The sequence below is a fragment of the Oncorhynchus keta genome, chromosome 14, assembly GCF_023373465.1.
Source record: "Oncorhynchus keta strain PuntledgeMale-10-30-2019 chromosome 14, Oket_V2, whole genome shotgun sequence".
Classification (NCBI taxonomy): Eukaryota; Metazoa; Chordata; class Actinopteri; order Salmoniformes; family Salmonidae; genus Oncorhynchus; species Oncorhynchus keta.
The window spans coordinates 38,059,769-38,075,642 of record NC_068434.1 but is presented as its reverse complement, the minus strand read 5'-3'; the positions used below and the strand labels follow the sequence as shown (position 1 = coordinate 38,075,642).

At 40.7% G+C, this 15,874-nt stretch overlaps 1 protein-coding gene across 2 annotated transcripts; it reads right to left on the bottom strand.

The window, feature by feature from the left end:
• Positions 1-1,280: 1,280 nt before the first annotated feature.
• On the bottom strand, positions 1,281-14,454 carry LOC118393369 (E3 ubiquitin-protein ligase CHFR-like). 2 transcript variants are annotated; one of them, XM_035785990.2, is made up of 18 exons: positions 14,322-14,454; positions 13,729-13,864; positions 12,600-12,699; positions 11,724-11,833; positions 11,168-11,227; positions 10,833-11,045; positions 10,354-10,524; positions 10,082-10,271; positions 9,705-9,859; positions 9,306-9,468; positions 8,976-9,154; positions 8,594-8,695; positions 8,412-8,495; positions 7,198-7,268; positions 6,363-6,450; positions 5,957-6,064; positions 5,764-5,836; positions 1,281-4,538 (listed from the first exon to the last, which is right to left on the bottom strand). In XM_035785990.2, exons 2-18 carry the CDS (start codon positions 13,832-13,834, stop codon positions 4,496-4,498), a joined length of 2,016 nt encoding a protein of 671 aa, XP_035641883.1. In that variant the 5' UTR covers positions 13,835-13,864; positions 14,322-14,454; the 3' UTR covers positions 1,281-4,495. The 2 variants fall into 2 exon arrangements, with proteins under 2 accessions (XP_035641883.1, XP_035641884.1); XM_035785991.2 differs by having other exon boundaries at positions 10,354-10,446.
• Between the last annotated feature and the right edge of the window lie 1,420 nt (positions 14,455-15,874).

Below are 15,874 nucleotides of genomic sequence, written 5' to 3'. Positions count from 1 at the left end.
CACATAATACCCAATAATGACATAGCAAATTTATTACAAATAAACTGAAATTACAATTACATAAGTATTTAGACTCTTTTCAGTGCTGCGAGAATCTTCCAGAAGGGCAACCATCTCCACAGAGTGACCATCGGGTTCTGGGTCACCTGCCTCCCTGACCAAGGCTCTCCTCCCCCGATTACTCAGTTTGGCCAGGCAGCCAGCTCTAGGAAGAGTCTTGGTGGTTCCAAACTTATTCCATTTAAGAACGATGGAGGCCACTGTGTTCTTGTGGACCTTCCATGTTGCAGACATTCTTTGGCATCCTTCCCCAGATCTGTGCCTCAGAACTCTACAGACAATTCCTTCAAACTCATGGCTTGGTTTTTTTCTCTGACATGCACCGTCAACTGTGGAGCCTTTCCAAATCACGTCCATTCAATTGAATTTACCACAGGTGGACTCCAAGTTGTAGAAACAGCTCTTGGATGACGAATGGGAAACAGGATGCACCTGAGCTTAAATCGAGTCAGTTATTTATTTATTTTTAATACATTTGTAAAAATGTCACAGTTTTCGCTTTGTCATTGAGGTAGCGTGTAGATTGAGGGGGATTTAAATTTTTTAAATCCATTTGAGAATAAGGCCGTAACATAACAAAACGTGGAAAGTCAAGGGGTCTGAATACTTTCCAAATGCACTGTAGGTCGAGTTACAGCACCAATCCCGAGTTTCACACACATTGATTGCACAAGGACGTTTCTCAACAGATGCCGCAATCGAGAATAAAAGAAGTCTTCTCCACCTTTTCCTCAGTGCTTATTACAGTTCAGCTTGGGACTGGGAATCAAACACAAAGGACCAGTAAAATGTGATAGACTAAGGTCATATCTGCTTGAGCAGACTTTACAGCTAATTTAATCTCCATGAATGTTTGGGCAATTGCCTTCAATCTATCGCTGTGCACAGGTCATTAATCGGCGTTTGTTAGAATCTCCACCTAATTGTAATCTTGTGTGTCATCAAAAGAACAGTTGGGTGCCGATCGCAGGTTATGGGCATTGCAGCTTTTAAAGGCCATTTCCGATTGAGCCAACATATGCAGTGTTTACCGTTAATGGGATCTCCGCCAACATTGCTTTTAAAACCCGCAATGCCTATAACCCACAATCAGATTGAATCCCAGACTAAATGTTCAAATGAGTGATTCAAATTTGTCAATGTGTGCGAGCTGAATTAGAAACAAATACCCTCCAAGCTAGTCTTGCTTGTAAACAGATCTAACAGTTTGGACATTCTACTTTTTCCATATTAAATCAATGTTGTAATTTAATGTCACAATTTACAAAAATCAACAAAACATTTTTTTTTTTAATTACACAGAATACACAAGATATTGGATCAAAGTGAATAACCTCTTCATTTCATTTCTTGCAAAGTCATTTTTTTCACTTTAATGACTGTATACCCCCAACCCTCCCCCCAAAATGCTGTACTTTCCTTCACTACTAACAACGCAAGTTATTTTTAATATATAAAAGGGCACATAAGAAAATAGTATATCAGGGCATTCTTGCTAGCCTAAAAGGTCTGCAGACACTGGGCCGATTAGACTTTCATATGATTGGTCACTAATTTAAAGATAATGGTAAGAGACAAGTGAGTACTGTGTAAATGCAACACTTTGTCTGACAGTGAAAACACCCTAAACAAGTTAGAATTCAAATGGCAATGTAGTATGTCCTCAAAACATAATACAGGAAAGTTGCACCAATTCAGGTTTAACCAAACCATGGCATTTGTTCCTCTGTTTCACCAAAACAATAAACAGCGCAAAAAAAACAAAAACAAAAAAATAAACACTTTGTTATAAGATCGATACAAAATGCTCCAAGGTTACACTTCAATATGGCAACATATGTCCAAAAACATGTACTCATCGTATTAACTGGAATACAAAGCAGAAGTGTCAAGTTTAACATATTACTACCTGGGGGGGGGGGTTCTGCAAAACAATACAGAATAGTAATCCTTACTAACAAGTATGATACACCCAGTATGATCAAGTTGTTGGCTTAAATCAACATGTTTAGCCAACACCACTAACCTAACAATGCAAAAAAGGAGGAACAATTCTACCCCCCTGAACCCAAGTCTAACCAACCATTGTGCATTCTAACAAACAAAAAACCTGCATTGGCCATCACTACCAGTTCAGAGCTGAGAAAGCTTCTCTAATACACTACTTAAAAGAAAAAAGAAATAAATCTGCTTTACGTTGATTATCCCGAGCAAAGCATATAACTGAACACCCCTGCCTTTCCCAGCCTCAGATAAAACAACATTTCAACACATAACCCTCATTATCCCCGCCTGACAAACTGAAATCCTATACAACTAACTATCCCATGGATTCTCACTCAGCCCTATTATGCTTAGCTTGTACATGGCTTTTTGCCCTTGTCGGGAAATACAAAGAAACTCAGCAGAAATCCCCTTTTCCCAAAACTAAGTATAACCTCCCTTTTCCAATAAACACAAATTGCACCGTCTTATTAATATGTGGAAGCTGTCTGAATTCAAAATGGTGCCACTGAATATCTTTGTCATCCATACAGTGGCAAGAAAAAGTATGTGAACCCTTTGGAATTACCTGGATTTCTGCATAAATTGGTCATCAAATTTGATCTGATCTTCATCTAAAGTCACAACAATAGACAGTGTGCTTAAACTTATAACACACATTGTATTTTTCTTGTCTATATTGAATACATCATTTAAACATTCACAGTGTAGGCTGGGAAAAAGTATGTGAACCCCTCGGCTAATGACTTCTCCAAAAGCTAAATTGGAGTCAGCTAACCTGGAGTCCAATCAACGAGACGAGATTAGAGATGTTGGTTGGAGCTGCCCTGCCTTATTAAAAACTCACAACATGTGAGTTTGTTATTCACAAGAAGAATTGCCTGATGTGAACCATGCCTTGAACAAAAGAGATCTCAGAAGACCTAAGATTAAGAATTGTTGACTTGCATAACACTGGAAAGGGTTACAAAAGTATCTCTAAAAGCCTTGATGTTCATCAGTCCACAGTAAGACAAATTATCTATGAAATGGAGAAAGATCAGCACTGTTGCTAATCTCCCTAGGAGTGGCCATCCTGCAAAGATGATTGAGCATTCTGCGCTGTGCTCTCGCAATGAGGTTAAGAATCCTAGTGTCAGCTAAAGACTTACAGAAATCTCTGGAACATGCTAACTTCTCTGTTGTCTACAAAACATAAAACACTAAATAAGAATAGTGTTCATGGGAGGACAACACGGTAGAAGCCACTGCTGCAACTACAGAAAATATTTGGTTGAGGTTATTGCTGACAAAGGAGGGTCAACCAGTTATTAAATCAAAGGGTTCACATACTTTTCCCACCCTGCACTGTGAATGTTTACACGGTGGGATCAAGAAAGATGTATAATTGCTTGTGTGTTAGTTTAAGCAGACTGTGTTTGTCTATTGTTGTGACCTAGATGAAGATCAGATGACCAATTTATGCCGAATTTATGCAGAAACCCTGGTATTTACAAGGGTTCACATACTTTTTCCTTGTGTGTGTGAGAGAGATATAGAAACCACAAGAAGCCTCAACGTCTATATATGCATATGAAGTCTTTAGACAACATAGCTGTGATTCTACCTAGTAGGTTTGGGGGAAGGTTCCAACATATGAATACTATTTAGAACACCATTTGCGGCTGTATTTTCACAAAAGTAGGAAGCCTTCAAATACAGAATTCTCCAAGATATCTAAAGCACTACACCACAAGTTGAGAGAGAAAAACAAAATCAATTCATCCTTTTTTTGGTGACAACTACTCAGGCACACGGAAATAGAAAAAGTGTCAACGGCTTACTAATATCAATATATTTATGCCTTCTAAGCTACAGTCACAAAAGATGCCATTTCATCCAGTGTGTAACAGTACACATATTTTTTATTTACCTTTATTTAACTAGGCAAGTCAGTTAAGAACAAATTCTTATTTTCAATTGTTCTCAGTGTATTTAATAAAAAAATATATATCCCTCAAACTAGTCATATGATCATGTACCCAAAAGAACACGATACTGCAATGAAGGGTGCTGATCATATTCCTCATAAGATATTAGTCCATCATCATATAGGGGAATCCGGCCCTACTGTGTGGAGTGCATAGTACTATCCCACCCTACTATGCCTATAAGACTGGGCTAATCATTACCTAGCCAGTCTTCTCAAAATAGTTTGATTGTAATTTCTGCATATCAAATACGAAGTCTATAGAACCTGTTAGGGAACTACAATTTATTACCTAAGAAAGAGACACTTTACCTCAGGGCAAAGAGCTGCTTAATAAGGGAGGGAGGAAAAAAAGGACCACTTTGTATAGAGACAGAGAGTAATACAGGAGATCCTTGGAAGTCAGTCTTTGCTCCAGTGATTGGAGAGGAGCCTTGCATAGCAGGTCACCCACAAGGCTCTTCAGCTCTTGAAACGCGTCTGCTCACATATGTGGTTGAATTTCCTGCAACAAGGTGAAAAGGAAACCATACAAATGTGTCACATCATGAACCAGAGCTGCAGTGAAGAAGTGATTGCAGCTTTCCTCTACTAGCAGGTGTTATTGGCCAAGCTGATAAAACAGTGCCCCCTGCTGGTAAAATACATGTACAGCCACATTGAAGCCACTAACAGAGACCACACAACTATACACACAGTATCAGTCAAAAGTTGACACCCCTACTCATTCCAAGGGTTTTATTTAATTTGTACTATTTTCTACATTGTAGAATAATAGTGAAGACATCAAAACTATGAAATAACATATAGAAAAATGTAGTAACCCCCCCAAAAGTGTTAAATCAAAATAGATTTGAGATTCTTTAAAGTAGCCACCCTTTGCCTTGACAGCTTTGCACACTCATGGCATTCTCTCAACCAGTTTCATGAGGAATGCTTTTCCAACACTCTCGAAGAAGTTCCCATATTCGCGGAGCACTTGTTGGCTGCTTTTCCTTCACTCCACAGTCCAACTCATCCCAAACCATCTCAATTGGGTTGAGTTAGGGTGATTGTGGAGGCCAGGTCATCTGAGGATGCACTCCATTTATTTGGGGTGAAAGGCTGGAAACTAACAAACTTATCCTCTGCAGCAGAGGTAACTCTGGGTCTTCCTTTCCTGTGGCGGTCCTCATGAGAGCCAGTTTCATCATAGCGCTTGAAGATTTTTGCGACGGCACTTGAAGAAACTTTCAAAGTTCTTGAAATGTTCCGGATTGACTGACCTTCATGTCTTAAAATAATGATGGATTGTCGCTCCTCTTTGCTTATTTGAGCTGTTCTTGCCAAAATATGGACTTGGTCTTTTACCAAATAGGGCTTCTGTATACCACCCTTACCTCGTCACAACACAACTGATTGGCTCAAAACGCATTAAGGAAAGAAATTCCTCAAATTAACAAGGCACACCTGTTCATTTAAAGGCATTCCAGGTGACTGCCTCATGAGCTAGTTGAGAGAATGCCAAGCATGTGCAAAGCTGTCATGAAGGCAAAGGGTACTTTTGGTTATTACATGATTCCATATGTGTTATTTCATAGTTTGTGTCTTCACTATTATTCTACAATGTAGAATAGTTTTTTTTGTTTTTTAAATAGTCACCAAAAAAAAAGTAGGTGTGTCCAAACTATTGACTGGTAAGCTTGGACTGTGGAGACCTATTCAGAAGATAATGGCCACATGTAACTTACGTGGCGTGGTGTGCCTTTACTTGAGTCCGGCAGTTGCGTCCCCAATAACAGTCAGGCCGAGACGTCACAGCAACTGTGGGAAAGAATATCAAACAAATAAAGTTTCATTCATAAATTTGGATATGCTAGTTCATTGCCATCTCGCAGTCTACAGTCGTTAGAGGCTGTGTCGTTGTGGGCAGTGCTCTCTCACCTGGGAGCTCCGAGCCAGGAATGTTCTGTCTATATTTGTAGGCCAGCTCCTTGAAGGCACGCAGGCCACAGCAGAAACACATTATGGCATTACTGTTGATGCGATAATCTGGGGTAGAAAAATTGGAGAGCGAGGGTTACTAGTGTGTTCCAAAGGGAGGTGGAAGGATGCTCTGCACTGTCAGTACGACTTAGAACCATGTTCAAGATGGGAAGCTTAATGGTGGCGTTCCAGCTTATCGTTTTTGCAGTTGTGTTGATCATATCTCATAACATCTGCAGATGTGCCTCAGAAACACTTTATTATGATGTAGCACTTTTCTGAGATGTGCAACTGCAAAAAAGGCAACCTGGAATGCTTCCAATCTCAAGTTACGTGAGGTGAAGAGGATAGTGTCAAGACTGACCAGAGAGATAGAAGGTTCCCTGTTGCAGGCCCCGAAGACCCTCCTGTAGCATGTCCCTCCACGACATCCCTCTGGCTGACAAGTAATTCTGTAAGCAGAAGACTTGAGGCTGTAATTGCTGCCAAACGTGCAGCAACAAAGTACTGAGTAAAGGGTCCGAATACTTATGGAAATGTAATATTTCCATTTTTTTTTTTGTCATTATGGGGTATTGTGTGTAAGATTGAAAAAAAAAATGGTTATCCATTTTTTAATAAGGCTGTAACGTAACAAAATGCGGAAAAAGTCAAGGGGTCTGAATACTTTCTGAAGGCACTGTATTAGACTTTAGTGATCTCCATAGTAGAGAAGTTATAAACAAATGCAAATGAAATACATTCACTTAAATTGAGTTATGTAACAAGGAGCCGGTTTCCCAGACACAGAGTAGGACTAGTCCTGGACAACAAAATTGTACTTTTAATGTAACCTTTATGTAACTAGGCAAGTCGGTTAAGAACTAATTCTTATTTACAATGACGGCCTACACAGTCCAAACCCGGACGACGCTGGGCCAATTGTGTGCTGCCCTATAGGACTCCCAATCACGGCCGCTTGTGATACAGCCTGGATTCGAACCAGGGTGTCTGCAGTGCCTTAGACCGCTGCGCCACTCAGGAGCCATAAAAAAACTGAAAAGCATGTTCAATGGAGAATCGCCATTGAAATAGTGTTTTACTCCAAGACTAAGATGAATCTGTGTCTGGGAAACCACCCCAAATAGTGCAGATACTGTTTCTGGGTGTCCAGACAGACCAACGGTTGGTTAGAGCCAAGGAGTATAAAAAGGATGTACCTGGAGGATCTCTGATTCATAGTTATTGCTGTTCAGAACACCATCCAGACATTTGTCTGTAAGGTTGAGTTCTGTGGAAGAAGACACAGATATTATATTTCTCATACTGGTAAACATGCTACTGTAATGTGATTCAGTAACACATGATGAGTAAGACATAGATTTCCTATATTGTCCCTATCTTGGTAAATTTCCATTTGCAACCACTATTGTCAAACTTTCCAAAATGATAGTGTTATCTTGGAAATCACCCAAAAGGCCTGGTTAACTAAGCATCAAATCACATTTTATTGGTCACATACACATGGTTAGCAGATGTTAATGCGAGTGTAGGGAAATGCTTGTGCTTCTAGTTCCGACCATGCAGTAATATCTAACAATTTCACAACAACTACCTTATATATACACACACACACACACACACACACACACACACACACACACACACACACACACACACACGTAAAGGAAAGAATAAGAATATGTACATATAAATATATGGATGAGCGATGGCCGTGCAGCATAGGCAAGATGCAGTAGATGGTATAGAGTACAGTATATACATATGAGATGAGTAATGTAGGGTATGTAAACATTATATAAAGTGGCATTGTCTAAAGTGACTAGTGATACATTTATAACATCTCATTTTTTATTATGAAAGTGGCTAGAGATTTGAGTCAGTATGTTGGCAGCAGCCACTCAATGTTCGTGATGGCTGTTTAATAGCCCAGTGTGAAGTTTGTACTGGTTATTTTCTAAGGTTAATTAAACAAATCTCCACAAACTTATTTGCGATTAAGTACTACAACTTAGTTTGGGATTTTGGCAATGAACTTGTGGATAAAAATGTTATGTATTTGCATCAGGTATGAAGGAAGTTAGAGGTAATTTTGTGAGCCAATGCTAACTAGCTTAGTGCAAAGACTGGACGTCTTCAGGAACAGCTCTATGCCCGAAGACTTCCAGTCTAAGCTAGCGCTAGTTAGCGTTGGCTAACGAAACTACCTCTAACTTCCTTCATACTGGACGCAGACATACAAATTGTATCCATTAGTTAAATTGGAATGCCAAAATCACAAACTATCCCTTTAACCTTAAATGACCATTTTGTTCAACCTTGTATTCTTTATTTACCATTGGAAAATATCAGGGACTAACTGAACCAGTGCTTAGTAAATCTAGCCCTTAGGAGTACTAGAGCAGAGACAAACCATTGAAACATGCTAGGCAGCCTTGACAGCCGATCCTCTGGCAGCCCCAGTACATGTGGCAGAAGGGCCGTTGGCACGCCACACCTGCCCAACACAAAGAACCACACCCATCAGCACATTCAGCCAAGGCAACCGTGCCGTTGGTCCATGAACATTGACTGACAGGCCTGTGGGCCACTCACATTGCTGAGAGGAGAGTTCGGTGCGGCGGTCTGGCATGGGCTGCAGGCAGCAGGTGCAGATGACATGGCTGCCCTGAGGAGGACACGTGTACTCTCGAGGAGCTGCAGGAGGAGGACAGGACACAGAGGGAAACATTTCAGTGGGACACATATGCATATCATCTGGGTCGAGGCCCTGAAAGGTGCACACTGTAGTGTTGTAGAATCTGCAGATGGGATGCTTGTAGCGCATCTGACCAACACATTTCTGTGTTCGGGCGAGTGCAACATTTTGATAGCCAATTTGATCACACAATGTAGAACGATTACATATCAGATATAAAATCACTATACAAAAAGGTCATCCGTTATTGTGGTCAACAGTTCGGCACAGTTCAGTAACCTGTAGTGGGGAAGTCAGAGCGTGTTGATGATGTTGATGGCCTCTCTCCAAGGGGTTTCCCAGCCCTGTCCTCAGGAGTTGGTGGGGCTGGTCCTAGAGAAGCTGGCCCTATGGCCCACAGAACCTGGCTAACCTCCTTCCTGTAGCCTGGACACTGTCTGCACATCACAAAGGGCTGGCTATGGACACACAACAACAGGAACAAGGAGAAAAGGTTTCAGTGGGAGAAAAACACAACACAGTCACACACACACACACACACGGTCACATACTGTACACACAAGACCACAAACACTCTCACGCATACACACAGCTACTCTTTTGTCTGACCTGATATCGGAGGCGTCGCTGTCATTGTCCGAGAGCTCAAAGAGATAATCAGAGTTGCCCTCTTCATCAGAGAAGGAACGCTCAATCTTTGGCTGCAGCATGTCCCGAGTTATCTTGTTTTGGCCGTCCATGCTCTTCAGGTCCTCCTCACTGCGACACTTCTCTGTGGACACACAGGGTCAATATTGCAATGCTTTATCCACACACAAAAAGAGATGGTACAAACAAAAGGCCCACATATGTTTTTTATAGGCTAGCCCTGTACAGATATTCAGGACAAGGAGAAACACATAAGACAAAATGCAGAAATGCCGTGTTTAACAGGGGGAAGAGCTAGGGACCATCCCCAGTAGTGTTAATGAGGGTCCAAAGGTAGAGTAGGGCAGATTGGATACAAACCTGGGTTCTGGATAAGGTAGGCCTCCACCAGGTTGTTGAGGATGTGGTTCTTGCGGATCCTCTCTACGGGGCAGCGACAGGTGGGGCAGAGAGACGAGCGCTCCATCCAGCCAGAGTAACACGCAGCACAGAAGGTGTGCATACAGGGCTGCAGGCTAGTTGGGAGACGCACGGGGAGATGATAACATGAACAATGCAGTGGAGGCAGCTTTCGGTCTTACAGAATGGAATTACACAATGTTGTGTGTTGTTTATATGACTATATATTATATTTATTGAAACAGTTATTTACATCTGCTGCGAGGAGCCACAAGCAATGAAAATGTGGAGTGGGCCTATTTTCTAATTTAGTAGTAGTAGGTACAGTCTTGCTGTACCTGACACAGTCATGAAGTAGGTCCTGACAGATGATACAGGTGAGGGACTCCTCCATTTTGTCAGTCGTGGCTCCTTCCACAGTCACGGCAGCTTTTCCCAATAGATCCGTGATAAGAGTCCCCTTAGCTGGGCCCGGGCCCACCACCTCAATACTGGAAGTATGTGGCAGTCCAAAATCATAGTTCTTATCTAGGGAAGGAAAAGGGGGAAAACTGTTGCAATCAAGCGTCACCAACCAAGTATCAAGACCCCACAAGGTAATGACACTGACCAGCACCGTCAGTTTTCCTCCTCTTTCTCTCTGGCTCCATGTCCCCCTCTTCCAGCATTGGGACTCTGCTCTGGGCTTCAGTCTGTCGCACGTCTGTTGAGCAGAGGAGGTTAGATTTGGGCTCCTCAGCCTTGCTTACAGAGGATGCAGCAAATTTAGGACCCTCGGAACCTGAGAGACGAAGAATTATCAAAAGCTCATGAGATTGGTGCACATTCAGTTACCTGTGCCTATCCTTGAATAGCAGGAGTAGTAGTGGCCATATAAGTCTGATCAAATCGGATAAAGTCTATCATATTATCAGTTGTCCAGAGCCGCCCTTGAATTTAGGGATTTTGAAAGAGGTAAAGGACAGTGAACAAAGCTGGCACAATTCAAGGGAGACATGCTATATCGGTTAAAGAATTTGAGGGGGGAGGGCGGCAGACTTCACAATTAACCAAAATATAGAACAAGCACAGGCCAGATGGAAAGCCTACCTGGGGCAGAGGAGTGCAGGAGGGAGGCTGCAGAAGAACATGCTGTGGAGGGGGAGAATGTGTGGAAGAGGTGGGAGGAGGTGGAGGGCTGGGGCTCCTCTAAGGCCGGCTGTTCCCATGGAGGTCCAACCAGGAATGGCTCCACAGACACTGCTGCTGGAACAGTGCAGGGTTGGGCTTTCTGCTGCATATCTGAGCATTTGGTGGCGTCGCCTGACAGGATGAGAAAAGGGTGGTAAGCAACAAACAAGCTAATGAGCCTACAAAGGTTTTTCATGAAAAGGATGCAGAGTTCACAGTCAAACATCACATTGATTTGGGTATTACCTACTTACAAATTGAGTCTTGTGAGAATGTCCTCTCTGGTTTTATGGACTGATATATGTAGGCAATATCTGTACGAGCAAAAGATTGCACACCATACTTATACTTTACTCAGTTGTTGAGGCAAACTTTCATGAATAATTCATTAAATATCCCAAAAAGGGAACATATTACTCTTATTTTGATCGGTCAAGAATGAGTTTAGCTGACCTACTTGTCCAACTCAGTTTACACACATTATGTAAGTTAATTGTGTATGTATTATATAACCAAGGTATCAGCAGCGAAAGATACACAGGAAAACAAGTGGCTAAAAGACATTTATGCACTATGAACTACTGATTTATATACACTTTCTGAAGAAACTTAAGAAAAATGTTATATTCTTTATACAGCCTACAACACGCCAACGTTTTTTAAACTGTGCTCCCTGTTTGTTTAACTAATTAATTGAAGTTATCTTAAGGAGATATAACCGATGTAAAACAGAGAAACCAACATTATGGTTTAGCAGCAAAGAGACCACAGAGTGAAACACCCCAATGAATATAGGGGAAAAAAACCTACTTAGCTCTGGCTCGTTTTTCCTGTACACAAAGTAGATGACGTCTCCATTCTGCAGCATATGAACCTGCTTTTTCACCAGCTTTGACATGTTAATCACTGTACCATTGGTGCTAGAGGGTGGTGGGGGAAAAACGCACACAAAAAAAACAACACTGGTCAGTCATTTCTGTCGTGGATTTATCAGCAGCCTTGGAAGAAATCCCAGACTAGGGATGCAGTTATTATTATAGTAGCAATGAACAGGGCATTGATTAAATAGTAGCTTCTCTTCATGGGATGTATAGGGATGGAATTGTATCCTACACTATTGAGTAACTACACTGTCGCATTCCGTCTTTCCATTGCAGAGGTTTCCACAATATTCAGAAGCAAAACAGAGTTACCACTGTGCTCAATGATGCATAGCCTAATGCAGTGGGTGTGTGCGCGGACACTAGAGTGATGTGTGTAGAGAATACTTTGCTGACTCAGAGCATGGTAAAACACAACCTCTAATTACTGGTTAGTGTCATTTGCTTCATTACCTCCAAGCTGGTTGCTTTACACTGACAATTAGACTACACTGTGATGTGCAGGCCTAGATCTGTTCAAGCTACCATTAAATACACTGACCAGTCACAACAAACAGGGCAATCTGCATAACATATTTTTCTCTTTTAATAAAACCTAACATAAAACGCAGGTTAAAATCTATTTAGCCAGATTAGGCTAACAGGTAAAATGCTTCACATTACCGTGTTATCGCATTGTTAAACATACAGAATTGATCAGACGAGCCTTGAAAATGGGCCCACATTGAGCCTATAAGCTATACAGGACCGAAGAGAAAGAAAAAAAAACACACAACAAAAATATTGTTAGAGACCCCCCTCATACCTCATGTCCTCTAGCCACACCAACCCTGATCTCTCATCCTGGACTATCTTACAGTGATCCCCCGAGACCAGTTTGCTAGCAGGAAAGGAAAGATCACAGCCTGGTGAAAGAAAATGACGGTTCATAAAAATGCACAGAAAATCACAACATCGTCTAAGATGACTATTTTAAGCATGATTTGAATAAGCTAGATGTTCTCGTATGGTAGGCTACTTATGATGTCGATTAAGGTACATCTCCTATTCAGAGGGGTTGGGTTAAACGCGGAAGACATTTCCGTAGAAGGCATTCAGTTGTACAACTGACTAGGTATCCCCCTTTCCCTTATGGAGCGGTTGTGCTATACCGTGTGTAAAAAGCATTACTTTGTTTACGTCACGTTACTGTAAACAAGTCAATTAAGACTTATTCATGATCCATTTTAAAATACCAGGAAAACATGTCTTTAGGCAATGGGCAGTTGATATTTTCACGAGGCAGCTCAAATTACTAGACTGAGATTGTACGATTATGATGATTTATTGTCGATATATTTACACCCTTCCTTTATACCATATTTTGGATGGTGCATAGCATACTAGCTCATTAAACTCAGACCACTTGTATTGGAAAGCAGACTCCTGGAATTCAATATAATAGAGACTAAACCTTTCCTTGAGCAAAATCCATACAAAGAAAACATACCATTCTGCACACATGTCCTCAATAGACACCTTTGATATCATCAGAGGGGGTGTCTAAGTTTAGTGACCTTGGGCATTGTGCCTTAAATTAACTGGTTTTATTGAAGAGCCCAGACACTGCCTGGCTCTCATGCCTATGACATGTTGTCTTTTGTCACAAACATCAAGACATTTATAAACCAGATCCTCAAAAACAAGCAACACAGATTATATTTAGTTTTTTTTTAAAGTGTCATGCCTTATAGAATATATATTTTACACATTACTATTATTGTGGGAGCAATAATCATTCATATTCAGAACAGGTATTTTAGTAACTCATTAAATATTTATATAATTTATAGATAACAGTTAGTGTCCTACCACAGAACTTTCTATAGATTTCAGAAAGTAGCCTACAATATGGTGAAGTGAGTTAATGTCACTGTGTGGAATGTTAATTGTACCTTTTCTTCGCCCGACAGTACATTCCCTGTTGATAAGCAATACTTCCGATTCAGTGTCCACTTTTACTAACTTCCCCCATGGTTGACTTCTTTCATGAATATCCATGTTCAAAGTTGATACGTTCCAGTCTTCTAGCTATATTTTTAGATCAAATCATGAACAATAGAAATGCAAACACAATTCTTAAATCGGTGGCAGCAAATATGTCATCTAAGAAGCGAACCCTATTCTAAGTTGAGAAATGTGGAGCACTTGCTAGCTAAGTAGCTAACATTAGCTACTAGCTTAGCTTAGACGGATATACAATGAATTAACCACCCTGTTTGGAACAAGAAACATAAAGATGTTACTGTACCTAGCTTGCTAAGCTAACTACAGTAGCTAATGTAGCTAAAACGTTTGATTAGCAGGGTATTTCATCCTTGAAGCTAGTCAATCAAACATCAAAACAAGTTAACGGTGGACATGCATCAACAATAAACTTCGTGTTCAAAATAAACATTGCTAAAGCTGGCTACTAGTAGCTAGCTAGCTAACAACTTTCAAACTGCTTAACAGGTGCTAGAAACTAGAAATAAAACGATTTAGCTACCTTGAAAATAGATTTACTATACTCTCAAAAGCGCGATTATTTTAGCTTGAAGATGTTTTGTCCCTTCATTTTCGATCTTGGCACGCACACTAGTTTACTTCCTGGCAACTAAACGTATTTACAAGCATCAGCTGATGGAGGAGGGGCAGAGAAAGTAGTCTGGGGGGAAAAAAGCTGTTAAAACAATATTAATATCACATAACTCTTTGCAAAAATGCTTTAATTTATTTATTTTCTAACGCATCTGCGTGGAATTATACTGTAAGGCTAATGTCAAAACTCTGCATATACAACCAGGGGTTCATTGGGAATTTGGAAAAGGGGAGGTCAAATTTGTTTTGGGGGGGGTAGGGTTGTGGTTGAGGCAGCTGCTAGGGTTGCAGTAGGATGTTGACATGCAGCCAGTGGTGGAAAAAGTACCCAATTGTCATACTTGAGTAAAAGTAAAGATACCTTAATAGAAAATGACTCAGGAAAATGTGAAAGTCACACAGTAAAATACTACTTGAGTGAAAGTCTAAAAGTATTTGGTTTTAAATGTACTTAAGTATCAAAAGTAAATGTAATTGCTAAAATATACTTAAGTAACAAAAGCAAAAGTAAAAGTATAAATAATTTCAAGTTCCTTTTAGTATGCAAACCAGACAGCATGACTTTATTATATATATATATTTTAAGGATAGTCAGAGGGACACTCAGACGTGTGTTTAGTGAGTCCGTCAGATCAGAGGCAGTAGGAATGACGAGGAATGTTCAAATCAAATTATATCTAACAAGTCATATCTAACAAATTACACAACATACAGTATACCCAATACACACAAATCTAAGCAGGAATTAATTAAAACTATAAACATATGGACAAGCAATGTCAGAGCAGAATGGACTAAGATGCAGTAAAAAAGTATAGAAAACAGTATATACACATGAGATGAGTAATGCCAGATATGTAAATATTAAGTGACTAAGATACCGTAGAATAGTATAGAATACAGTATATACAGTACATATGAGATGAGTAATGCCAGATATGTAAACATTATTAAAGTGACTAGTGTTCCATTTCTTAAAGTGGCTAGTGATTTCTAGTCTATGCCTATAGGCAGCAGCCTCTAATGTGCTAGTGATGGCTGTTTAACAGTCTGATGGCCTTGAGGTAGAAGCTGTTTTTCAGCCTCTCGGTCCCAACATTGATGCACCTGTACTGACCTCACCTTCTGGATGATAGCGGGGTGAACAGGCAGTGGCTCGGGTGGTTGATGTCCTTGATAATCTTTTTGGCCTTCCTGTGACATCAGGTGCTGTAGGCTTCAGGTGCTGTGATGTTTCCTACCTTCACCACCTGGGGGTGGCCTGTCAGGAAGTCTAGGACCCAGTTGCACAGGGCCTCAAGCTTAATGATGAGCTTGGAGGGTACTATGGTGTTGAATGCTGAGCTATAGTCAATAAACAGCATTCTTACATAGGTATTCCTCTTGTCCAGATGGGATAGGGAAGATGGTGATTGCATCTTCTGTGGATCTATGTTCTCTTGATAAGTGCATCAATTTGAC